At 39.5% G+C, this 25,890-nt stretch overlaps 1 protein-coding gene across 22 annotated transcripts in view; it reads right to left on the bottom strand.

Moving 5' to 3' along the window:
• Window positions 1-231: 231 nt before the first annotated feature.
• Window positions 232-25,890, bottom strand: part of LTBP1 (latent transforming growth factor beta binding protein 1) — a 205,960-nt gene continuing 180,301 nt past the window's right edge. For 14 of the 22 annotated variants that reach the window (XM_065058007.1, XM_065058008.1, XM_065058013.1 and 11 more), the window contains 8 exons: window positions 23,245-23,427; window positions 21,848-21,934; window positions 18,661-18,789; window positions 17,221-17,361; window positions 14,731-14,901; window positions 5,564-5,686; window positions 2,491-2,640; window positions 232-1,261 (listed from right to left, as the gene is read on the bottom strand). In XM_065058007.1, coding sequence (XP_064914079.1) covers window positions 1,092-1,261; window positions 2,491-2,640; window positions 5,564-5,686; window positions 14,731-14,901; window positions 17,221-17,361; window positions 18,661-18,789; window positions 21,848-21,934; window positions 23,245-23,427 — 1,154 coding nt within the window. In that variant the 3' untranslated portion in view covers window positions 232-1,091. The remainder of the gene's footprint in view (window positions 1,262-2,490; window positions 2,641-5,563; window positions 5,687-14,730; window positions 14,902-17,220; window positions 17,362-18,660; window positions 18,790-21,847; window positions 21,935-23,244; window positions 23,428-25,890) is intronic. The other 8 variants (XM_065058017.1, XM_065058009.1, XM_065058010.1 and 5 more) reach the window with 1 other exon arrangement.

The raw sequence follows: 25,890 nt of genomic DNA, 5'->3' as shown, positions 1-25,890 counted from the left end.
CAGTTTCTGTAGGTCTGTGTTTGAAATCTTCCCTCTGGAAGCCTAACTCCAGGCATCAACTAATTCAGATTCTGGTCTTATTAAAACAGCATGAGAAGGAAAAGCCCGCTAGACAACTCCCTATAACTATTGTAATGTAAATGAATTCTAGTACTGTAAACACCTGAGGGGTTGATTCTTGTAACATAAACACCAACAAAAGAAAAAAAGTGCCTCCAATTAGTAAATAGCTTTTTTCTTAAAAAAAGGTATTTTTATTGAGTTTTAATATGTTAGGGTAATCATACAAGATCTCTCTTGTGTTCAATTTACATATTACAATACAGACATGAGCTAAAATCTTTTGGTTTAATGTACAAAAGGAATCCAATGTTGTCCACTAGCAGCTTTGAACTTGGCAAGAAAGGTTCTAAAGACTTTAAGTGCAGTAACAACCATACAGAATACAAAATGAATATAAGGACTTTTCGCCAAGGTATATAAACATTTGAAAACAAATGGTGCCTGCTCCACAGGGCAGACAACTAGCAAATTAAAAACAAGTCACTGACCAATGTTCCAGAGAAGGAGGAGCATTACCCTGTGTAACAGTTCTTATAAAATGGCCTAAGAATATCTGGATTATAGAATTTGTACTGATCAGAAAAAAGGTCTGAAAAGAAACAGTAGGCAAGGAACTGAACAATCAAAAAATGACATAGTAATATAAAATATTTCCATCACTATTTAAATGACAAATTAGTCAAGCAATAGTAAAAAAAAACCAAAACAACAAAACCCAAACAAAAAAACCAAAGCTCTTCTGTTTAAAATAACAGCACTGTTTTTGCTTATTTTCCAAGATTTTTTTTCTTGTGAACACACTATATACTTGATCGTTTCTTTCATATAGAGTAATGTGTCCATTTGGTCTGTCACTTCGGTGAAGCCGATATACAATCAGCCCATCACATCTCACCTTTGACACATTTCAATGCTTTTCTCCCCTTACGGTTGCTACTCCGGTGCCTTCTCTTCTCAAGTTAAATACTTTTCTTCCTTTTCTTTATACAGTGCAGAGTTGTATGGGCTTAGGATATGGAGATTTTCATCTACTCCAGTTCACTGTCTAGTTCTGAGTTCAGTGGTGTGCAGTAGTTTGGTTTGTCTGAAGGTACATATCCTGGGAGACACAAACACTTGTACGAACCTTCTGTGTTAATGCATTTGGCATTCTTGCAGAGAGACATCCGGTTGTTCAGCTCGTTGCACTCATTAACATCTGTAAAAAGGGGACATCAAAAGACATGCACTTAAGTCTGGTGTGTAGGTAAAACTCATTTATTTCCAGCATTGTCAGGAGTAGAACTTGTTGTATGAATACACTAAGAACTTCATTTTCTCTTCAGATCAGGTAGAATTAGGCTGGGTCAAAAGGTGTAACAGGTGAATTAGGAAGAGGCAGAGGTTATCGTAGGAAATCAAGAGTGTAATAAATAGCCTTAAACTGTTAGATTACCAAGTCCAATTTCAGCCTAAGCTGCAACCCAAAAATTTAACAACCACTTAGAGGTTTTTATCTGGTGACTGAAAAGTGCCTTATAAGAAAGAAGCTCCAAGTTCTTAGTACAATTTCTGTATTTAAAAAAAATCAAATACTTTAGGAGCTGCTGGTGTTATCAACTAAATAGTTGTGAACAACAAACCACCAGTACTCTATATTGTGCAACACTGGCCTGAAATGCACAGGAGCTAAATCTGTTCTCACTAAGGATGCCAGCTTGCCATGAAGTCATAAAGATTACCTGTCCTGCGGGCAGCTTGTCATGACTCAGCTGGGAGACCTCAGCTGTAGGTTATGAAGCGCAATGCTCAGCAAGGTTAGTACCACCTTAAACTGAAATACCCATGCAGAGTCTTTACTAGGCTTGTACAATGAGAGGTGTTGTTTTGCTTCATCTTCTCACTGATACTTGCCATACCCATGTATATAGTCATGAGATGTCCTGGTTAGTAGTTGTGCAGATTTACTCGTTTGAGACTGAGAGGAACGGTTGGGTCTGTTGACTGCTGACATCAGTGAGAATCAAGGGCCAGACCCCACCAAGTGGTTATCTGCATATTTAGGTCTAAAAGTCTGCTCCTAAAATTACTTTTCTACTCTGGATCCAGTTCCATCCTCTTAGCTCACTAAAGCCTTTGAAAAACATTTGTTCTGTGTATTAGTGTTAAATTATTGACACAAGTTTAAGCTTCATTACACAAATGTGTGTCTGCTCATGTCTAGGCTCTTAACTGAACACAGCTGTAATGACCAAGATGAACTGAAGAACACCAACATAGTTATTTCTGTAATTGTATTTGCTGGCCTTTGCAGTAAATCAAAGTTGGCATCTTTAAGACAATTCAGGTGATCAACTGTAACCCCTTTGCTCCAGCCCCTCTTTAGGTCAAGTGACTGAGTAAACTGACAGACAAACAGAAGAAGATGGAGTAATACACTGTCCTCACCAACACAAGTCATTTTGGCCATGTCCAGGTGATAACCGTCAAAGCAGTCACAGGTGTAGCCTTCCTGGACTCTTACACATCGGCCATTTTCGCATCCATTCAGAATACCACATTCCTCTGCTTGTAATTCCTCAAAGCTGTTCAGAAAACCTGGGTGGAGAAAGAATTTCAAACAAGTAAGTGACAGTGCTGTTGAATCAGTATACCCGAATGTATAGTGAGAGTCCGAAATTCTCAGAGAATTTTACTGGAATGTGACTTGACTTTGCAGAAAATAGGTCAGCTTTAGCAGATCTGCACCATCTGGAGTTTTAAGTGCACTAGAAAAGTGCTCTGACATGCTTCAAGATGAAAACTGAGGAACTTTGTGAATTTTTAACTTTTTGTGTTAAAAATCTGTGATTTTTTGGTAAAGGAAGCTGCATAATTTGACTGTATATTTGTTAAAGGATAATAGTGTTTTCTAAATAGCACCTTTTATTTGAGTTGGTATATGTATCAACCTTCATGGAAACAAAGGTAAGAATTGGTAGTGCGTGTTGCTGTAGAAGTTTCTTAAACAGTATTCTAGAAAAATAAGTTGTGTGTAGAGGGGAAGAGATGCATTCTAATTTATCTAGAAGAAAACATATTAAAAAAAAATCAATTTCAACTGTCTTAAGGAAAGTCAGAAAAATCAGAGACTGTTTCCTGTTGTGGTTTTGGTAATAACTCCATTGGTTGGTACTCCAGTGACTGGTGCCAGTACAAATACCTGCCGCCTACCAATCGGTCCTTCTCATCATTCTAGATGGTGAGTAGTCAAAGCTAGAGAGTTGTCTGTGTATTCAGTGGTTTGTACAATGCCTTTTGTGCTGCCTGTCTTGAGGCTATTTTGACAGTTATGCTTTTATGTATAAGGACTTTAAAAATTATTTGACATTTTTACCTGTTCAGAGATTCTCACTGAATTGCTCCTGGTAGTCCTGCACAACGTTTTTCACTAGCTTTCTATTAATGGAGCAGTGATGTAACAAGACTGCAGATGGCAGCCCATCACATCAAAAAGACTTTTGAGGGAAAAGTCAAGAACACTTGAGAGTTGTAGGTTTACCAGCATAATAAATATATAGCATAGAAACAAGGGGAATTTGGAGCTTAAGTGGAACAGAGTAGGATACACCTCCATATCTGCCCTGTATCATATAATTAATATACTGACTCCACAGAACAACCATTGGTGTGAAAAGGTGCCCACCCAATACATAGATGTTTTTAAAATAAAGAAAAGGCATCATTTATTTTACATATACCATATATAGGCACATATATGCATGTACATAGACATATGTACACACTTAGAGATCTATTATTTTCTCTCATAAATACAGTATGTTGTAACTTTAGCTAGCTAAAACAAAAATAATCATCACTCACAGCAAGTTCTACTTCACAAAATATTCTACTTCAAACCAGCTGGACGGAAGCTGGGTTGTAATTCTAATATATGTGTACTTGGTTCTGTAGCAGCTGATTGCACACAGGTAACAAATACTACGCTGAAGTACATGGCCCCAACAAGGGCTGGGGGCTATTGTTGTACTCCTCCTACAGACCCCAGCAGGACTGTGGCCATAAAGTCTTTGATGCCCTGAACATGTGGCTACTGTATCTGTCATGGAATGTGCCTCTGATGAGGACAGCCATACAGCTGTGTGGTTTGGGTTTCTTATGCATTTACTTGCCACTGGATTTGATTCAGTGATAGGATGGGAGCAAGAGACATGAGCTCTTAAGCCTCCGTCCCTAAGACAGTGGACTCAGCTGTAGATTCAAAATTCCACAATTTTATCGCATTTATTCACCGCTTTTTATAACTTGTGAAGTGCTTCTTTCCTAACCAGTATTTTATCTATCACATTGGTTACCCAGTCATCTTTCTGGGCTTTTCATTGTGTTTGGTAGTTTTCATCTTTGTGGCATTTCAATTAAACATCAGCCCTCAGTACTGTTTCATTAAAATCATCTGGATTTAAAAAAAAAAAAAAAAAGCATTTTACAATACTGTGTAGAGCTAGAAGGTCATTTAGATGCTAAAAAGAAATGAACTCATTAACGTGATTTGTGTAGTTCTATAGAAATGTAAAAAGTACACTGTGCACAAGAAATGCAGGGCACCCTTCTAGTAGTGTGCTGTAATCCTCCTGCCCTGTTTTGACCTATTGATGTTACATTAAAAATAACTCCTTGCACAGGAGAAGCACTTTGGAAAAGAGTGTAGAGGCAACTTTTTGCCATACGTATAAAGCATGGGAAATTATTGGTTCCTTCTGATACTGCCACTTTTCTTCTCTTCAACTGTGATGAACTATGCTGGACCCGTCCAGGGTGGCTGATTTTGAGGAAGATGCTGAGATCTGGGACCATTCCTCTTCCACAAGTCTTAAAAGTGAGCTGGGCCAGACCTGTAAAGAATCCTGGCGTTCCTGCAGTACAACTGAGATGCTGTACACAACCCCTTACACCGTGCTTGGCAGGCCATTCCAGCTAGCCTGAAGGTGACACACATGCATACATCTGATCATACTGTGCTGCACACTGTCTCTGTCGAGTGTTAACAACATGCTTGCTCTCCATTTTCCCCATATAAATTTTGCTGGAAAATAATGGAAAGCTGTTTTTTTTTTTTTTTTTTTCCTTTCCTTTTTAAAAGTTTTCTTTTAAACTAAATGCACTCTGAAGAAATCTGTCCCATGCTACAAAAGAAAATTAATTTGTGAGAAGGAAAACTGGCAATCCTTTTGACCTTTAGCTGTAAATCTGTTGGTAAATACAAATTTAGTACACTTGGCACAAACTATTTCACTATATTAAAAATTAATATTATACTCTGAGCCCAACTGGACTCTTATACAATACTGGCTCTTGAACCAGAACACCTGACTGAAAGCTGGTGTCATAGGAATAACTAAAACATAAATAGGCCACATTGCTCAGAAGCAAGCAGAAGAATGAAGCCAGCTACTGGGAAATAATCCAACTTACAACCCTCATTTCAAGTATTTTACATAACATAACAGAGAAACTTGCTTACGGTCTTCAACAAAGTATGGATTAGTTTCTGGAGTGTAGTGCTCCTCGAAGTCAACCAAAGCGTCTTGTCCATATGGCCGTCGAGATCCTGGAACAGGAATGTTGCACAGCTGGGCATAATCCTCTGAGGGGAGAAAAGAAAATAGGATATCAAACTAATCACACTTGTAACAGGCTGCATTACATTACTCCCAGTGAGCTCTGGTTCATATTAGCTGGAAATGAACTTATCTTCCTAGAAACACCATAAATCTGCAATTTCCACGAAGCATTCTCTCTTCAGGAAGAATGTCATTAAAATGTTAATAAGCCAAATACAGACTGTTAAGTCATAATAGGGATAACACCAGGGACAGATTCAAGTCAATAATTCTACAAAAAGTTATGGGTTAGATTTTTTCTGGCCTGCATGGGAAGCAAAAGCAGAGGGATGCCTTGTATTGCGCTGCCAATGTGCCCTTCTCCAGGGCTAGCTATGGTTACACTTCTTGTTCTGGTGGAACAAAGACTGTCCCAGATCATTGTGGCTGCTAGCAGAAGCCACCCCAAAGGATGCAAACTGGAGCAGGAGGGTCCATATTTCCGGCACTGCCAGCCAACCTGCAGAAATCACAGTATGAAAAATACTTCTAAGGTAGCCCACGCACATCTGCAAACTGCATCTTCAAACCATGGGCTTAAGTATGAGTGCTGTTCAAAACCTCCTTGGCTCTGAACCTCGAAGGGCAAGGGGACATGCACAGGAGAAATGCTTATACTCTGATTTTCTGCCTCTCTCCAATAGGCAGCCTACACAAGTTGAAGCAGATCAAAGCAACTCTTCATTTTAGGTGTCAGAGTCCACATCTGAAATGCTGATGCAGTTTGATTTTTTTATTAGATTTATCGTGTCACCTCTATTTCCATTACCATTTACTAAAATATATACAAGACAATTTGTTTGAAAATAGAATTATTGTTAAAATACAGCAAATCCAGGTGTTCATTTACTGTTGCTACAGACTATTTAGCATCTGTTTCTGTGAAGATTGCCTGGTGTTCTGAGAATCAGGCAGAGTAAGGACGGGAAAGAAAACCACCAAACGAGAGGAAAAAAAAGCCCTAAGCACATACAAAATCCAAGAACTGCAGATGGTTACAGAGCCAGAAACCTCATGCTGTGTAGAACTGTCCCAGACAGCAAATAGTTGGATAAATCCAGAGTGCCTCTAGACAGTGCAGAGCACAGCCCCATTTGCTGCCCAGCATTGTCATGTTATTTTCACAGTAGTATCTCCTCCACCTGGAATGGTTTTACTTTGTCTGAAAAGCAACAAAGTGTTCAAAAAGTCTGTTTGAATTCTGTGGTCAACAACTTGGCTCTTTGAGAGCATAAGGCTGTACAGGACAGGCAAAGCTTGTCTGTGCACATCGCAGAACTGTCATGGGTGCCAGCCCGTGTCTGCAGAATGAAGTCCCCAGCGAACTTACAAATCATTGTAAACCCTACCGTGTTCTGCATCAAGTGCAAGGTGATTTCCTCCCATGTGGATCCTCCAGAATACAGTAATAACGATATTCAAACAACCCTCTTGTCTCCCAGATGAAAAAGTACACTGCCTAAGAGATACAGCCCATGGCACGTGGAACAAAGTCAGCCGGAGAAAATAAATGGCATATGGCAAATGTTACTTATGTCCCTGAATGCATAGCTTCCCACCAAGATACTATGATAATGAGCATAATTTTAAGAGCTGTCACAGGACCAGAAACACCCTATTCTTCCTTCCCCAAATAATATCCACATATGGGGACAGCCACGTTACCATTTCAGTCTGGCTCCTTCATTGTTTTGTGTTGAGCTACTCATTACGCCCAAGGGCTTTGATATGTACACAGAAAAAAGCTGGGCAGAAGAGTAAAAGCACTTTCTCACAGATGCACACAAATGTTCTTGGCAAAGGAAATTTGTGTTCTACTGCAAAATACTAATTCAGCTGGCCTGTGTGGAAGAAACCACCACAAAACCCAGCCAGTGAACAGCAAGGGGACAAGGCAAGCAGGTCTGAGGGATCACTGCTTCTTCCTTGTGAATGTGATCTGATGGAAAGACTGGACAGAACTTGGACACCGGCTGCTCAGGTTACTCAGTTCTAATTTTGCACTGAGTGATACTGCTAGTAGAAACAACACTTTTCTTCTGAAGGAAGCAGTTGAAACATTTGAAATTCCATAGAGCTGGAGCTCTCACTTACATGAGATGGAGTAGTTTGAAGATTGTGCAAGACTGTTTTATCTTGCACGTTTGCCAACAAAAAGTTGTTTATTATCTAAAGAAGAATAAAGAAATGTTGACAATAGAAACTTGCTTCCTGCCACCCTGGTCCTTTCCCAGTCAAGTTCTGGATGTCTGCATTTTTGTGCCTCATCATAAGTAAATTAGTGGCTACAAAATGATGAAGAGATGTTTTATGGCATACTGTAAACTTGGTATTTGTTACAAGGCATTGTGACTATATCAAAGTCTTCTACAAGGCTATACATACAACTGTGATAATCTATTAACCACTTGAAAAGTACTGTGCTTAATTAACCATTTGTGAATACACTCTAATATTTTAATAATTTATATATTATTTCTATATAGACCTTTAATACAAAAGCTGACAGCATTTAAATAGTCGTAAGTTATTTTAGAATGTATACACCTATCCTCCTTCTATATAATTTATAACATTGTTTTAATATACTGTGATGATTTGGAATTACCTATCATACTCTCTTAATACTGTATGTTCTATTTAGTTGTCCAAGTAGTGTAGACTTTCTCTCTTGTCTTTTGTAATGTGTTGGTTCAGTTACTAGGTACTAAGGAGGTAAACCCAAGCAGAGCAACAGCAACCCGCCTAAGAAACCAACAGGAGAAATTCAGGACCCGTAACAATGGCAAGTTAGCTGTGCTGCCTTCCTCCGTGGTTTGGTTTTGTTTTGTTTTTCCCCCCGCGAGGGAAGACAAGGGTGAGCAGAGAGGAGAGTGGAAAGACTGAAAGGTATTTGGGGGGCCACATTCTGGAAAAATCACCAGAACTGGTGTTTTGAAATAAGGTATAGTAGAGACTTGGATGCCTGAGAAACATGAACCCATCAGAGTGCCTCTCTGGAGGACAGAACAGGTTACAGCAAGACAGATGTGTCTGTACAATTTCTGTTGTTTTAAACTTTTCCCCTTGGTATGCTATGTTCCTACAGTTCAAAATAAAACCAGTGTATTTTGGGTCACTCTGCTGTATGCTGGTCACAGTTTTCCATGGAAGGGGCCTAGAGCTGGTAAAAGCATGACTGGCACACAAGTTGCAGCAAATATACAGATGAAGGAACAGCATAATATTGCCCTGGGGAAATGACAGGAGGACACTTAGATCAGTAAGGCAGTAAGGGGGCAGAGAGCAAGTGAAAATGTGTAACTACCCCTGAATGACAAAAACGTTGTAGTTGTCAGAATTTGATGCTCACTTTCAAAATAATCTTTCACGTAAAGTAAAAAAAAAACCAAACCAACAAACCAATCATTTTCTGTAATTCACAATCAATGATAAACCCTTCGCCTACATGGATGTATTTCCTCTGCTTGCTCATAATCTCCTGGCTGTGACCAGTGACAATACAACTCCAGTTCAAGAGGAAGAAAAGACTTGTGTTTTTAATAGAATTTAGTCTACATTGTGCCATATGTTTTGCTCATAACTTGCAAATGAAGCATTGAGACAGCTTGTTGTATAACTTAGGGTAGCTGTTATAAAAGGAAGCTGATGTATGCTTCCAAAAATGTGAAGGACATTTTTTAAAGTCAGATGTGTGTGTACAGAAGTGTGTTAGGGGATTACAGCTAGATGCACATGCGTACTGGCACAGATGTTAGCCGTAATTGGTGATGAAAGCTGGGCTGACAGAGACAATGCTACATAAATCAGATGGACTGACTGGCTTTTAGGTGCTTGTTAGCACACGTGCAGCTATGCAAATGTACATCTAATTTGCATATACAGTTGTTGTAAATGCACAAGCCTGTGTGGGCCTTATTTGTACCTGGAGGCCTAAAAATCCAAAATTCTCTCGTCAGAAAAATTATTCCATATTTCATGCATTTAAAGCAAAATATTATATTAAAAAGCTTTTCCTGACATAACTATGAAACGACTGCACCACAGCCAATCCTAGCTCCTGCCCATAAAGCAATCTTTGTTTCTGTTACAAGTCCTCAGAATTGTTACCATCACACACGCAAAAAAGGAGCCAAAGCTATCAACACCAAGGCAGTTCTTTCAAATTATTTAAGAATACAACAGTTTCACCATGGAAGAAATCACTGGACAGAAGGACAAAGCCAAGAAAGCATTTATTACATTTAACAGACGTCCCTCCCCAACCAGAGGTTTTGGACATCAGTCTGAATTGGTTAAGTTTTCTCAGGAAATTGCATCATCTGTGAACCAAGCTGAAGATATTTCTGCTCTACATTTAGGTTGTGCTATTTGACAATTTAGATAATTTCATCGACATTGTCCATGAAGAAATGCTGAGATTTGTGGTGGACAGCATTCACATGGATTCTATAGCTCTTGGTGCTAAAGAAAAAGGGAGGGGTACCAGTTTTAAAGGATTTTTTTTTTCATGAGCAAAAAAGGATATTCATATGTGCATATGGTGATACTCTAAATGAAATTGCTGAGGAAAAGCTCACAGTGGATGTAAAGCTCTTGTTAAAATTGAAGTTCTTCCCAACCCGATACTTTCAAAACCTCTTGGTAGTCACCTTCTGTTCCTCAACTAATGCTGCTCAAACTTCCTACAACAATCTTCTCTCTCCTGCTGCTCGAGATAGATTGTTACAAGCTGTAGTAAGCTGTTTCTGCCACAACTTTGCAAATGGCTTTCTGACTCCTTGCTGATTCCCATGTATAGTTGCAATGTGAGGTTCCGTGAAGAAACCCCTTCCAAGGCTATTCTGCATGTCTCTCATAAACTTAAAAAAAAAAAGCACTGAAAATCTTCATCAACAGAAATGGAATATTCAAGGCTCAATCACTGTAATATTTTGAGCCCAAAAGATCATCCATCCGTTCAGAGTCCTTACCAAAAAGGAAGGAGACACAATGCCATCCCAAATGGAAACACAAACAGTTGTGTCCCGAAATTCACCCAGCATCTGCTTACTGATCTTTACCATCTCAAAAGAGGACAGATAGAAACTCATCCTTTACATACATCAGTTTTCCCTGTACTTCCAGATCTTCATGAGTGACATTAGCTGGAACTTGAAGGGAACGCCATGTTCTCATAATATGGAAGCTGAGCCCAGAACTAACTCATAGCAATTACAAAGGATACACAGAGTTCCTTGCAACAAAAATACAATCCAAACAATCTGTTCTGCCAGAAGGGGTAGAATTCAACAACTACATGTAGGCACTTCTAAGGGTCTGCACCTGAATTAGTCCTCCAGTGCCCCTTTTTAGTCCATGGAAAGACATAACCACTTCTAGACACCACCTCATGCTAAAGTAAATGTCTAGAACAGGTCAGAGGAATATAATGCTTATTTTTCTTTCCTGAGAGAAAACAGACAGTCTCCCTAAATTAAATACTGACTCTGGCACACCACCTTACTCAACATTTTCTAGCTGTTACTTCTATCTCCTCTCTTCAAACTTCCTGTACCCTGTAACAATACACATTGTCTAAAATCCACTCAAGTCGCACAACGGTCTCACAGGAGGCTCGGCAGGTTTATAATTCAGGTGCTACATGTTCAGGTTAACTTGAGGTGTACACGGCCTTATTTTAGATCCCAGTTTTCTTCAGTCACAGCCAGTTGCTCGGTTTTCTGGCATGGATGCTTTGACCCAGCTGCTAAACCCCTTGGTGTTTTTGTTATCTAAACCCAAAGTATCCAATTTTCTAATCTTCCTCAATTGGTCAGTTATTACAGATTGCAAATGACAAACCTCAGATGACATAAAGCTTTCTTAAGGATAATTACTAAAAGTTCTTTGGGCAAGTACAACCTAACACCACAACGAGCCCAGAGAGAATACATTTCAGCAGATAACGTTTTGCTATTGGACACAATCTGTGAAAGCCTTTATCTGTAATATGATGATATCATAAGATCATAATGTTAGAACCAATGTAATTGAAATCAGTATGTCTTTGCTTCTTTTGTTTAATGGCAAGAAAGCCTACCTTACAATATTGTGTATGTACTCAATCACATCACTATAGTTCATGTTTGCACTATTTTGATCAGGACTTTGAATTAGTTTGTTCTTTGATGTTGTCATCAAAATACTTATCACTCTTACTGTTGTTACGATGTTGCTGTTCTGTTGCAATATTTCAACAGGTACTAATTTTTGTCTTGGGCTCTGAATGCTTTCAGTGGGGTTTGTTTGATCAAGCACCTGTTAGTAGCTTTTAGAAATCTTAGTAACTACATAAATTCTGTTTTCATGCTGATGAAAGGCTGGATTTCTTTTTAGTGTATACAGATTGATTCTTATAGAGTTCTCTGTTTCCTGCTGGTTTTATGCTGGATGCTACTTAAACAGGACATTTAAATCTTGCCACGAAAAATGGAAGTGCCTTCAAGACAAGCTGGGATGCAAAAATTAGAGATTATTTTTATAAAGTGTGACTTTGTTTTAGAATGGACTTGTGAATGTATCCACTTATGGTGGTAGGTCTGTATTTCCTTCTAAGTGCAGCATGCAGATCCTCAAATACAAGGAGAGTATAAACAAGGTAAAAGGAAACCACAGATCAGCGAATGATGCGTTCTATGATCCAACCTATTTTGACAGTGAAAGTCTTCCAGTGATAATGCTTTTCACATCCCTGGGTCTTCTTTAACATGTGTTACAAATCTTCAGAATGCCCCTAACTTGGGGAAATAAGCAAACACCTTCAGCAGTAAATCTGGCCAACACAATACACAAGTATTTAAAATGGAGGAATTCCAGGTTCCCCAGCCAGGACTTGAACCTGTGACCTAGTGGCCCAGAGGTGTGAAAGCACTCTCTTGAGCCAATGGTATCACTTTAAGTGCTACAAACTGAAGACATGTCAAATTAATCATTTATTCAGTTGAGTCAGCTTTAAATTCCTGAAAACAGAGAAAGGCTTCCAGGTTTCTGTGTGTGTGTGTGTGTGTGTGTGTGTGTGTGTGTGTGTGCACATGTGTGTGAGGACACATGAGCACATACCACCTCCACTAAGGAATGTAAGCTTGTATGTTTGTTCTGACATAATAAAGATTCAATATGCTTTTTTATTTTTTTTAACTATGTTCCAATCTATAAGGATGATTTAAAGTATTTGGGATCAAAGTATAACTTGTCGTTTCAGTTAGAGCAGATACTTTTCAATGCATATTAAACTTCACATAAAAATTATGTCTGGAGGGAGAAAGATTTTATAATGCAACATAAAGCTCTTCAGCTTTGACTGAAGGTCATCCAAGTGATGTTTAGCGTGTTACCCATTAGGAACCTTAATGACATTTTAAAAATGAATTTCTCAAGTTTCTTCATAGAGCTAGTTGGGATCTGCACCCCACTGTTGTCACAGGATTGCTGCTCCAGAATCCTGTGGTCCTAACCATCAAAATCCATCTAATTTCAAGTCTAAATATGTTCCGACTGAACTTGTTCCTATTTTTTCCTTACATCAGCACTGTTGTTTAATTTAAAGGCTTATGGGAATCCTCCGTGATTGTGTTATAGTGGTGAGTCTTACTATTTGCAACCTTTGTTCTGCATCTAAGTTTGGCTTTTTTCATCTTCCCTTTTAAGACAGGTTCTGCATTCCCTGCCCATCTTGGTAGTCTGTTTCTTTTCAGATTTATTCCGCTTTAAATGTAGCTAGCTAGAAATCTTCAGAAGCGAGTCTCATACCTACCTGAACTCTCGCTGCCAGGAACAGCTTTCCTAGAATCACAGAATCCTTCTGGTTGGAAGAGACCCTCAGGACCATCAAGTCCAACCATAACCTAACTCTAGCACTAACCCATGTCCCTAAGAACCTCATCTAAACAGCTTTTAAACACCTCCAGGGATGGTGACTCCACCACTTCCCTGGGCAGCCTGTTCCAATGCCTGACAACCCTTTCCATGAAGAATTTTTTCCTAATACCCAATCTAAATCTCCCCTGGTGCAACTCGAGGCTATTTCCTCTTGTCCTATCACTTGCTGCTTGGGAGAAGAGACCAACCCCCTCCATGCTACAACCTCCTTTCAGGTAGCTGTAGACAGCGATAAGGTCTCCCCTCAGCCTCCTTTTCTCCAGGCTAAACAACCCCAGCTCCCTCAGCTGGTCCTCATCAGACTTCTGTGATTCTAAATAAGTCTGTGTGTCAATGACAACATTTCTCTCTATATCCTGTTAGCTTTTTAGTCACCACAAGAAGCAGCTTCTACCTTAAATATCTTGGAACAGTGTCTAATTTCTAAACACACAAACAAAATACAGTCTTTTAATAATATGACTGTCAGCTTTCTTTAACATTAGGTTTTATTCCCAGGAAATTCTTCAGTCCCTGTTGGTACTCCATTTCCCTTATCTATCTTCAATTGCTTGTCTATAAATTTCATCATACTTGAGTGATATAATAACAACAACTCATTCTTTGATAGGTTTAGTGACTCTACATCACAACTTACCAGATCGTTACAAAGCAAACACATCTAACTGCAGCCAGCCTGGCAGAATATCACAGTGAAAAATGGATCCGAATGTATACCAAATCGGTTACATAACCTGTTGAGTATCATGTGTTTGCACACAAACTGCATCTGTATTTTCACAGAGGGTTTTTAATTTGTCAGTCATGTTAAGGAACTCTGCTGCCCTTAAAATGCCCTCCTGTTTTCACCAAGGTTCTAAATAGCCAGTCACTGACGGTTCCGCGTGAAGGAAACAGGTTCTCTAAGTGCCAAAAAATAAAAGCAGCTACATTTTCAAAAGCTAGACTGTAATGATTTCCCCTTAATTAGCGAGAAAAACTCCCATCAGTCCTTGAAGGGTTAGGGTTTGGTTTTTTTTTATTTCTGTTATTAGCCGAAATATAAATGCAAGGGATTAAACTGATTTTTCAGATTTCAGTCCAAGAATTGCTGTGTACGTTTCCTTACCTGACTCTTTCATAGGACACAGTGCACACTGCATACCCCAGGCTTCACCATATAGGCAGCAGCACTCCGTATATGTAGTCTGCTTTCCAACCAGAGGTCGACTACAAACGAAATCATCACTTAGATGCTGCCAGCAAAGATCCTGGTAGACCTCAGTTTCTTCAGTTTGTTCTGATGGAGAAGACAGTATTAGATCATCATCTCAGCATGGTTATTTTAAAAAGATACTAGCATAATGCAGAATTTTCTAACCTTAGATTAGAAGAATAACCTAGCTTTACAGACTTTGCTGAATACAAATTTAAGCTTAGAAGTCATGACCCTTTTTATGTGCCTGAAGTGGCTCGTCCCTTGAGTGTTCAGCTTTACAAAAATCTTGAAAGGTTCTGGTTTGGCACTATCAGACCAATTTAAAAGCACATTGGGCTGGACAACCAAGAAATAAAACTTCCTAAATCAGCAGTCATTGCTGAATGCTTAACACTGACTCAGCTCTGCTCTCATGGAAATTTACAGAGTTTGGCAAAAACCGGTGTTAGGACAGAGTTCAATATTTGGGGAACTCCATCCACGGAATGAATCTTTAAAAGTTGTTATTTTGCTTTTCTTATACTGCCGTCGAAGGCATCTGAAAGAACTTTTACGGCTAGGCCAGAGCTGAAGAAAAATCTTACATGGGCTCAACAGGAGACTTGGAAGAGAGTCCCATTAACCAAACAAACTACATCAGGCTCAGGAAATCCCCTGAGCTGAAAATAGCTGGAGGCCGGGAGAGTTCTGGGGAGGATGAGGATAAGTATTGTTTATCTGCTCCTTCTGGTCCCTGATCATGCACTTACATCTATTGTTAGAGACAGAATACTGCTGTGAACTACTGTCACATCCTTATGAACATTAACAAAAACATGTATTTTTGTCAAAGCTGGAATATTTCAGAGGCATACTAGTTCTGACAAAGATCTCAGTAGGAACAATTCCTAGTTGTAGCAATCTCTGATCACTGGTGATTGGGAGGGAGAGGAACTGTAAATTTAATCTTCCACTTAGAATGTAAAAACCTCAGTACAATTGTGTTGTAAAGACATCTGCAAAGTTTTGATTTTGTTCCAACAGAGAGTGAAAAATAAGCATTGTCACAAACCAAGGTTCTGTTTTGTCTCTGCATATCTATTAACTGCATTTTTACATTGTGCACTCAAGCATGGGCAAGTATAGAAGAGAAACCTAGCTCACAGAGTAAACGGTGAGTTCTGCAAGTGCAAAGGTGATCAGCATTTAGATGCCTCTTCTACTAAGAACTTGCCAGAACATGGAGTGGAGAGCAGCAGTGAGTCCCTGCAACCAACTCTAAATTCCACTGGCAGCAAAGGAACCAGCCTGCCCTCTCCTCCTCTGTGTTGGGGAGAATGTTGCCAGTAGGGATATAAAGCTGGAGAGCTTTGTGCTGGGTGAGAAGATTATTGCTGTGTCAGTCCCAGTGTCCCATGATGGACGAACCTTTGGTCCCTTGCATTCTCTTCACATCCCACATCCTAGATGAACCTAAAGGATAATTCTGCTTGCTTTTAGTTTGTTTAACTGAAGACAGAACCATAGAAATACTGTTGTTCTTCCACAGTTTCAGGCAGCAGGATGACCACATTACTTCTTAAAAGTATTAGTCTTATAATTTGGAGTGACTAAAGTAGGCATTCAGTCTGTATTCCCATTTTCTTTCACAGAAGCATCTTATGAAAATTCATTGCAAGTTGCAGGGACCAGAGGTCTGGATTTATGGCTATACAGTGCCAATATTAATCAAACCCATTGTAACATTTCTTTCAAAGATGTGTGTGGCATAGACAAAGCTGTGCAGACTCCATAGCACTCTGGATTTCTGAGACCTTTCTAAGAATCTCATAATATCTAACTTGTTTTCTGAAATCAGCATCTACTGAAATTAAAAGAACATGCAAAAGCTTTACTTCAACTGTGACGCTGTAGCCCACAGCTTGAAAACGTGACCTCAATGTACCCTCAGTAGTAATCAACTGAATGCACAGATACAATGTCAGTTATGTCTTCCTACCTCCCATTATTCCTGGTTTTATTCCATGCTTTGTTAGAAGCAGTCACTCTGAACTGAATCTCCAGAGTTAGGCACAGTCAAAACCACAAGCAGGCTGTGCCTCATTACCTACAAGGCTGGATGAGGCAGATGCAGAGCTGGTGAATCAGGACACTGAAGGCTGCCCAGCCCAAGCCTAATCTCATTAATATTTCCAGCAATCTCCTGTCTGCATTCTCAAGTCAAGCCCTATGGAGTCCTATATTATGATGCCTTCTGGATCAACAAATGATGGTTCACGCATTACTTTCCAAAATCCTCTCAGGTAAAGGAAGCAGGCTCATCCAAGCATGACCCAGTCTAAACTTACTGGGGTCTGTAGCCATGTCAGCACCACCTCACAGAGGTGCACTCACTTCAGTAATATGTATAATGGATCATACCACTTGAATCTGCTGGTCTGATGCATCGCTTTTCTGTTGCGTCCAGAACCATTGGGTGTGTACAGAAACAGTTGTAAGATCCTTCTGTGTTAATGCACTGGCCATCAATACAGCTGTTTGGGTCCTGACATTCATCCGTGTCTTTAAAATGGAAGGAAATGTATCAAGGAGAGCCAGCACAAAGTAGTTGCATTGTGTTAATCCATGTTTATATTTTCCTGTATTAGGAGCAGATTTCCCTGCATGCCTACTGTTAATTACCACAAATGCCAATTGCTAGCTGCAAAATCTTGTCTGTGCCCTTGGAGGACGACAGACAGATCAGCAGGATGCCGACCTCTAATAAGTACTAGGGAGCATCTGGATGAGGAGACGTGCTGAGGGGGTTGGAGTGCTGGGCATACCCTGCATCCAGCACAGCTGCAGCTGCTTCCCATGTTCCTGTCACTTTAGGACAGTACCAGCAGGCATTAGAAGTGGGCATACTTTGAGATTCTTCATGAGCTAGTCAGGAGAAGAGATGACCTTACCTAGCCACAGTAGTTCTATTCCTTAGTTTGTCTTGCAGAGGAAAAGCAGAAATTTAGCTCAAAGGGAAGAGCAGGCCATTTTACCTCAAATAAATTACCTTAAGTCAGCAAAAACCCCACCCTTTGGTAAAGAACAATCATAGAATCCCAAGGTGAAAGGCTCTCTTATTGCAGTTACAAAAATTACTTCCTTTCATTATGCTATTCTGCACATTATACATGGTTTTCTGCTTACAAAACAAAAGCAAGGGTCACAGTTATGAGTAAATTTCAGTTGAATACCAGAACCAAAGGAAGTACAAGGTTGTTCAGACTAAAATGGGCTTATCAATGACCTGAACTGTAATTTCACATTGCATATTAACTCCTTGTGGAAAATATCTGTCCTTGGAAAAAAAAATCTGCATTAATTTGATTTATTATAGTAAAGCCAGCACACTTACCAACTAAAAGATAAGACTGAACATCCAAGCTTTCACTGCTTACTCCATGTACAAAGAACAGAAGGCTAAATTGTACCTTGGCAGAATGAAGCAGCAGTGTGCATATGAGGAGGGAGCCACCTCTGATCACTTTGTGCTGCCTGCATAAAGTCTGGTAGCAGCTCTAGAATATGCACTCAAAGGAGCACAAGGCAGCTCCTGGGAGCAATTTGCTGAAAAAGGAAGCAAATAAAGCAAACCCCGCTCTACATGCCATTCCATGTCAGCCAGAATTGCTGCCCAGCCAAGGAGAAGAGAAGGGAAATGACCCAATGCCTCTTAAAAAGCTGCTACAAGAGTTTGGAGGCCCAGTGTTCCTCCCCTTGCTGGAAATACCGCAGTTCTGGTGGGAATCCTGCCGTGTGAGTCTGCTTGTTCTGTCCATCTGCATACCATTATAGTGACAAGACCACTTTAAATAAACTTACCAAAGCACTGGAGCTTAACAGGGTCATAATATGTGCCTTGCTTGCAGTAGCACTCATAACCTGGCTGTGTATTCAAACAGAAGCCATTTTTACAGATTTCTTGTCCAAAAAGTTGGCATTCATCAGCATCTGAGGAGAAAACATTAAAGGCTATCTTACCGTAATCGTTACGAGGCCGTGCAGAGGAGCAAGGTGGAATAGAGCCTATACACTTCACTGTTCAAGCATCTTCACTTTAAATAGAGGGCCCTAGGAGCACAGATATCCACAGAAAAAAAACCCAAAAGGTGTGGAAGAGGCTACAATGTGCTTGTTGCCAGAACAGGAAAGGGAAACCTGGTGGACCATGACTTTCCCTTGTCAGAATAAGTCCTGTGGCACACAGACACTGGAAGAACCTGCAGCTCCCTTTTCTTTCCTTTGGTACCACACTGCTCTTAGCTCCAAGCAAAACAAATAAAGAATATGGCCTGTATTTTCCAACATGATTTACTTTACCCAAGGGATTCCCACCATAGATCTAATTTAATCACGCCATCTGATTACAAACCTAAGCAGTTACGCTTACAGATGCATTTTGTGACTGCTCCCCTCTCTCCACAGTTTGGTGACTCTGCTGTGCCTGGCAGGGAATCTTCAGATCTGCACTGCTTGTGTCTGTATTTTTCAGAGCTATATGCACAACTTCTGTGAAGGCTTCCTACCAGGTAGGAACAATTGTTTTGCTAAATGTAAGGCTGTAGCTGTCACTAGACCTAGTGACAGCTGACAAAGACAATCTACCCTACTTTCAAATGAGGCTAAATGGTTTTGGGGAGGTTTCACAAATAATATATACCAGCTTGTCCATAGCTTTTTGCAGGTGTACACATTTTTTCCCAGTCTTGTATTTATGTATTTGCTACTCTTGGAATTCCACTCACTTCCTTTTTTCCAACCTACTTTGCATTTGCTTGAATCTACCTCTTTGTTAGTTAGGCTTCTATTAAAAATGGTAATAAAAAGCACAATGTGAAGCGGGTGATTCTCCTCTTAATATGAGTTGTCTTAATCCACTGTCTTCCATAGATTTAATCCCCATTTACTCTGGGGCAACCCAGATTTTAGTCCAAAACTGTCATTTCCAGCTGCACGGCAGTTTTAAAGGTGAATTATTCAAATGCTTACTTTCTCCAGAAGAACTGAAAGTGCTACAAAGCTATTTATTCCTACAGCCTCTCTTCCAGTCACTGCCTGGCTTCGAACAAATATTTTGACTGTTTAGCAGCAAGAACAATGCAAAGGTTAACGAGAAATGTCATGTACATATCTGTAATTTTCCTGTGGAACATGGATTTCTGTCTGGGTTACAATGGAAAATCCTGGGAGTAAAGGAATTCCAATTAAGAAAATTAAGAAAATAGGAGTTGCTTCTACAAGCAGAAGGCTTGTGGACAAAAGCAACAGGAACATGAGTTAGAGTAATAGGGCAAGACCACATTACTAAAAGTATGTATCCATTTATTATTTGTCCTTTCTGCCATTCCTAAGGTATTAACAAAATAAACTTATTGCAAACAGAAAAAGTTCTATTATGGAAAGGATTTGTAGAAAATATTTCCTGATGAACTACTTCCTCTCTTCAATATTTATGTCAGCTAGAGATATTATCAGCCCTGAGGTAGCACAACAAAAACAATGCACGTTTTCTCTGAGACACATTTGGACACAGTGCACACACAGCATGTCCCAAATGTAGACTGCAAAGACATGCAGAAATCTCAGATAAACAGACTGAAAAGATAAACAACATGCTTAAATAATTTCTGAATAAAAATACTCAGAGAGTATTAGATCCACAGATGAGCTCTGTGACAGTATTCTGACTTGTCCGGACATGTAGACATTGTCAGTCTGCCCAACACTGGTCCCTGCTACCATCCATCTCAGGTCTGGATTCATCCCATGGGACTTAGTTCTTTATCTAAGTTGATGGACAAAACAACACCTCCAGAGACCGAAGGTCTTATGTGAGCCATTTAAATGCCCACATTAGCTTGAATCAATCTGGCTATTAATGCCTTATAACCTTTAATATCTTTTCCATGTCCCACGTTCTTTCCTGGTGCAAAGAATCACCTGCTGAGGATAACACAAAAAAATACTGGTAGGACAGAAAACTGAACTCAGTCTACTCACTAACTCAACAGGAAAACCGACCAAGTAGTGTCCTACTCAGTGAGGAATGATAGTTCAAAAAAGTACACATAGCAATCGTTAGGAGAAAACCAAAAAATCTGTCAAGACCAACCAATTTTTGTCATCTCGGAATTATGTCTAACAGATTAGTGTTTTAGCTAAAAGTAACTCTGACAAATGCTTACCTATCCACCAAGTGATACTATGCCTCTATAAAGGTCTTAAAAGAATAGTAAATTTTACCACATTCTTATGTGATATGAACACAGTACTTCCTAGATTTAATTATTGATTTGTGAAACAGCAATTTCAATAAGAAAAAATATATTAAATGTGTGCCTTTCTGAAGATCCTGTACCTGCTATGCAACCCAAAGATAATATGTTGACTTCATTTTGGCTAACAGAGTGTGTTTATGCCAAGGAAAATTAATCCCACAAATTATTAATATTGATGGCTACTTCTCAAACTTGAAAAGGAATTTAGCTGATCCCACTCTTCCTTCTTAATGATACCAACTCCCTCCCACCCACACCCACAAACTCCACTGTCACTTGTATTTCTCTACAATCTTCTGCTCAATAATTATTCCATGAAGTTCTTTAATGGAAATATAATTGCTGAACTTCTCAGTTTTTAAATTAATTCTTACTTGTAGGTCTAATGTTTAACAGAACTCTTCTCCTCTAACTCCCCATACATTTATTTACAAATAGAAGGTGGCTTTGTATTTCATATGTAAATGAGTATTTGAGGTTTGTGGTCTCAGCACCTACTCTCACAATATATAACACTCAGTATAAAATAAACCAGAATATTACAGAGACTGTATAATTGACATTCTTAATGATCTGTCAAACTATGATTTTCAGTAATGTTTCATATCACAGGCTGTTTTTGTCACCTAATAAAATTTGAATTAGTATGTTTACATTGCTGGCTCACATTTCTAGTCAATCAACTACCAGAACTTCTGAAATAATTAAACTTAATACAAGTCAGTACTGACCTTTGTAATTCTGAGCAGGAAGCCCATAAGATGATTCTCCAGAGGGAATGAAACCTTTTCCTTCAGGACACAAATCAGTAAATTCAGCTAGGAGAGAGAGAAAACAAAAAAATATGTTGTTACGAATAAGCTCCTCACATATGTGTTACAGGGTATTTCAGGAAATCTGAGGTGACGTTTTGCCTTATTCACATCTATCGGGCAGTTACGCACACCTATAGCTACGTGGGGGATGCTAACACTGCAGCCTGACTTTCCCCTGCTCTTGGTTTGCAGAGCTAAATTTAAAACCCTAGCCAGGGTACTCAGAGCATCACAGAGCTCTATGCAGACTAATTTCTCTTGCTCCTTGGCAGGAGAATGTCGTCCTTATGGGGTTTCATGGTGCACTGCAGTTATAACAATACCAGTAGCCAAATTATCTTAATTAAAGCTAGCATGGGCCTCTCTGAGCTATAGTGCAAGCTGCAATCTAGACATACCCCAACTGAGATACAAACCCCCGTCCACATTCTTCAGTCCTTATACAGGAAAAACACTAATTGACTGCAACAGGAGAACATGGTGTGGATTACAGAGGGAAATTATTTAAAGTGTGTTGGAGACTATACAGAATCAAATAAACCTATCCAAGCAGAGAGGCTCTTTTTGTAATGCATTTCATTTCAGTTTCACTGATTCTAAAGTATAGTTAAAACATGAATTAAACATGATGATACATTTGTGTGAAAAGTAATCTTTAGTGTTTAATCTCAGAAAGTTTACACATGTTCTCTCTTACATTATTTTTTCCAGCTGGATTCTGAATTTCAGCCATCACTGTTTATGTTCCAAGTACCGTTTTCAATATTTGTGACAAATATCATATGGCTGTGTTTTTCTAATTTAATATTTAGAGGTTAAACAACGGTCTGCAGACAGCATGATTAACTGAATTGTTCAGTAAGTAGCAAAATGTAAAACTAATGTCATAATATATATCAGTAATTCATAGTGCTGTAGAAACAACATTACAAAGAATAGCTGCAGACACAAAACCACTATAATGCTGACCTTTGTTTTCTAGCTTGTGGGAAAAATCTAACACATTACCCCAGTGTCTGGAAAAAGCTTCTGTGAGAATCCATCTTTGTTTAAAATCAGTTTGAGATAATGCTGTTCAGTAACAGGCTGTTTTTATCCCTGGGGTAACTGCAGTGAAGCAAATGGATTTATACCAGCTATGAATTATTCCTACTAACTTTTCCTCTGTGGAAGTCTCCCATGGGTAAGTCATGACTATATGGTAGAGAAGATGGGATTCAGTGGGCAAGCCACCTCTGAAGGCAAAGTACACTACTGTTAACATAAACACAACGCTTCAAAAGTTTGCAGAGGGAGAGAAGGCCTCCTCATACCAGTTCCAAAGACAGGGCACGGAAAGATTTCACAGTTATCACCCCAGCCAGCACCCAAGGTACAGCAGCATTCTTGTTTGGTTACATTGGATGTAAGCACGTTGTCACAGAAATTAGCATCGTTCAGATTGTAGTAGCACTCCTTCTTTCCATCTTCATGTTCATCAGCCTCTATCGGTAATTCTAAAGGCAAAAGAAAACAGAAATAATGTAAGATGGCATGTGAAATGAATCAGTTTCTCAGGAGAGCCACAGTACCTCAGTTTCACCACAGTGAAGAGCAGCACTGTCAGGCAGGGAAGAAAATGGTTAAGTGCAATTTTTGGGTTTACTTTCTTGTTCTTAGGAAGAATTATGGAAGTTTTTAATCTTCCTTCAACTTTTTTAGACCTGTGCTCTGACTTGGCCACAAAGCAACTCTTCACATTTGTACTTCTTTAATTTTTAAGCAATGCATGAACTACCTGCTCTCATGCTCAGCCATCTATTACACCACGCCCAGCTACTGACATAGTGCTTTTCACATACAAATCTGGAAGCTCTTCACAGAGGTGAGCAAACATCACAACTGCCTTTTACCCATGAAGGAACTAAGGCACAAACTGAAAAGGCTGATTTTCAAAAGAATGAACATTTCCAGCCCCTTTTAATTTTACTGGGAAAAAAGTGTGTTCCACGCTGGAAAACAAGGCCCTTTATGATTTTTGCAAAAGTAACTGACTGACTCCATAGGAAGCAGGGCAATATAACGCAGATGTCAAGTTAACTGATTCTGTACTTTTAAACCAGCAAACAGGCTTTACTTTAAAATAGGCATCCAGCCAATAAATCAGATTTTCTGACTTTAGCAGATGAGTGGGTCCTCTCACTATTTTTATAAGGACTGGAGGCAAAATTGTCTCTCCCATAGATCCAATAAAAGCCTACTATTAATAGTCAAAGACCCTTCTAAAGCAAGGCCTTCCTAAAGTACACCAAGAAGTAAGTTTGAAAAGAAATACCTAGTTGAAGCTTCTATGTTTGCAGAACTCTGTCTATCTACCCTTGCACTTCCAAAAAATTCTCGTAAAGAGCTTAGAAGTGGGAACTATCACATAAAATTGTTATTCACACTTGATTGGTATGAAAAACTTTTCATAGGCCATCCAGAAGGTAACCAAGTTCTGAAATTACAAATGCAGACATTTATTAATCAAAATCAAAACTTCGTTCAGGAACTTGAGACAGATAAATCTTGAGGTGACTGGTTTATTTCCTTTTCATCTTGGGAAATTCTTTAGGCTTAGCACTTAACAAATGTTTAATTCATAAAACCTACTAAGAATTATTACATGCTGGCTGATGTTCAATTGTTTGAGATTTCATTCATTTCTACTCAGGCCCTTGCACAACATGCCAAGCATGAGAGATATCGCAAGCAACACATGTACCCAGGTGGGAATCAAAACCTGAGTCACAGTGCATTTCAAAATGCCAGAAGATTAGTAAGACACGAAGAGTTGTGGTGTATAAGCTACCTTTTTTTGCCTTGCAGTTCTGTTCAAGAAAAAGCTTACAGCTGGCCCACCACCTCATATGTCTGCCTCTCCCTCTGCCTGCCTCTCAGAGGTCAAGCTCAACCTCTTCATGCCAGTTGTGGGATGGATTTTCTTCTAGTCCATCCACTTAAAAAATAATGGCTGTGAGGTGGGAGCTTGAAGACAGCGATTGTCCAACAAATGCTGAAGGAATTAAATGACCTCCAGTTCTTGTCACCTCAAGCCTGTTATCCCTGCCCACCCACATTCTCCCAGGCAGACAGGGCAAGGCAGTTTTACTGAGCATATACCAGATCCGTTTTGAGAAAGCAGATTTAAAAATGCCTCTATGGATTGCCTGTTATTGCACTTTAATAGTCTGAATGTGTGTTAGAGTTCTTTTGGCTTCTAATTCCAATCAGGCAATTGGATTTATTTCTATTTTCCTCAGAAGAGCAACTGTTTCTGTTCTGGGAGGTTGAGGGGCTGGCAGACACCTCTATTCAAATCTGGTACAATGTTGCCACCTACGAGGCAAACTCTCCTTTGCTCTTTGGCCAATATAACTATATATAACTAAGTTATACATTAAAGGAAACACCCAGCTGAGTGCTTATTTCATCTTTGCTAGTTTAGCCCATGGTGTCCCCTCATCAGAGAATTACAGTGTTCCATAATGTGCTGAATTTCATGAAGTGTGGTGGTTTTGAGGTATCAGCTGCTATCCAATAGGAACTACAGTAAGACTATCATGTGTCACAGAAACACAACTGAACTAAATCTGTTATTCCAAGGTGAGAGAGCCGCACTTCAGCCACCAAATTACATACATTTGCCTTGGCCGTTTGCCACCTGTCTCACTGAATGAAAGCCAAATCTTCAACAGGAGAAAAAACACGGCAGTTTTCATGCTGTTTACCAGAGAAAGAACACCAGAAGCTGCCCCAGGAGGAAGGGGAGACAATCTCATAATGTCATTGTTTATTCCCATTTTACATATGATGTGTTGGTCTCTCCTCCCATTATCTGTTCAGCAGCTTAAAAGTCTGTTGTTTACACAGCTGTGACAGAGTTAGTCAAGCAGGCGTCATAAATGTTTGGAAAGCAAATGAGACACAAATCTTTTACA

Source organism: Columba livia, chromosome 3 (assembly GCF_036013475.1).
Source record: "Columba livia isolate bColLiv1 breed racing homer chromosome 3, bColLiv1.pat.W.v2, whole genome shotgun sequence".
In the NCBI taxonomy this organism is placed as follows: domain Eukaryota; kingdom Metazoa; phylum Chordata; class Aves; order Columbiformes; family Columbidae; genus Columba; species Columba livia.
The sequence above is the reverse complement of the archived record's forward strand: the minus strand, read 5'-3'. Positions and strand labels throughout refer to the sequence as shown.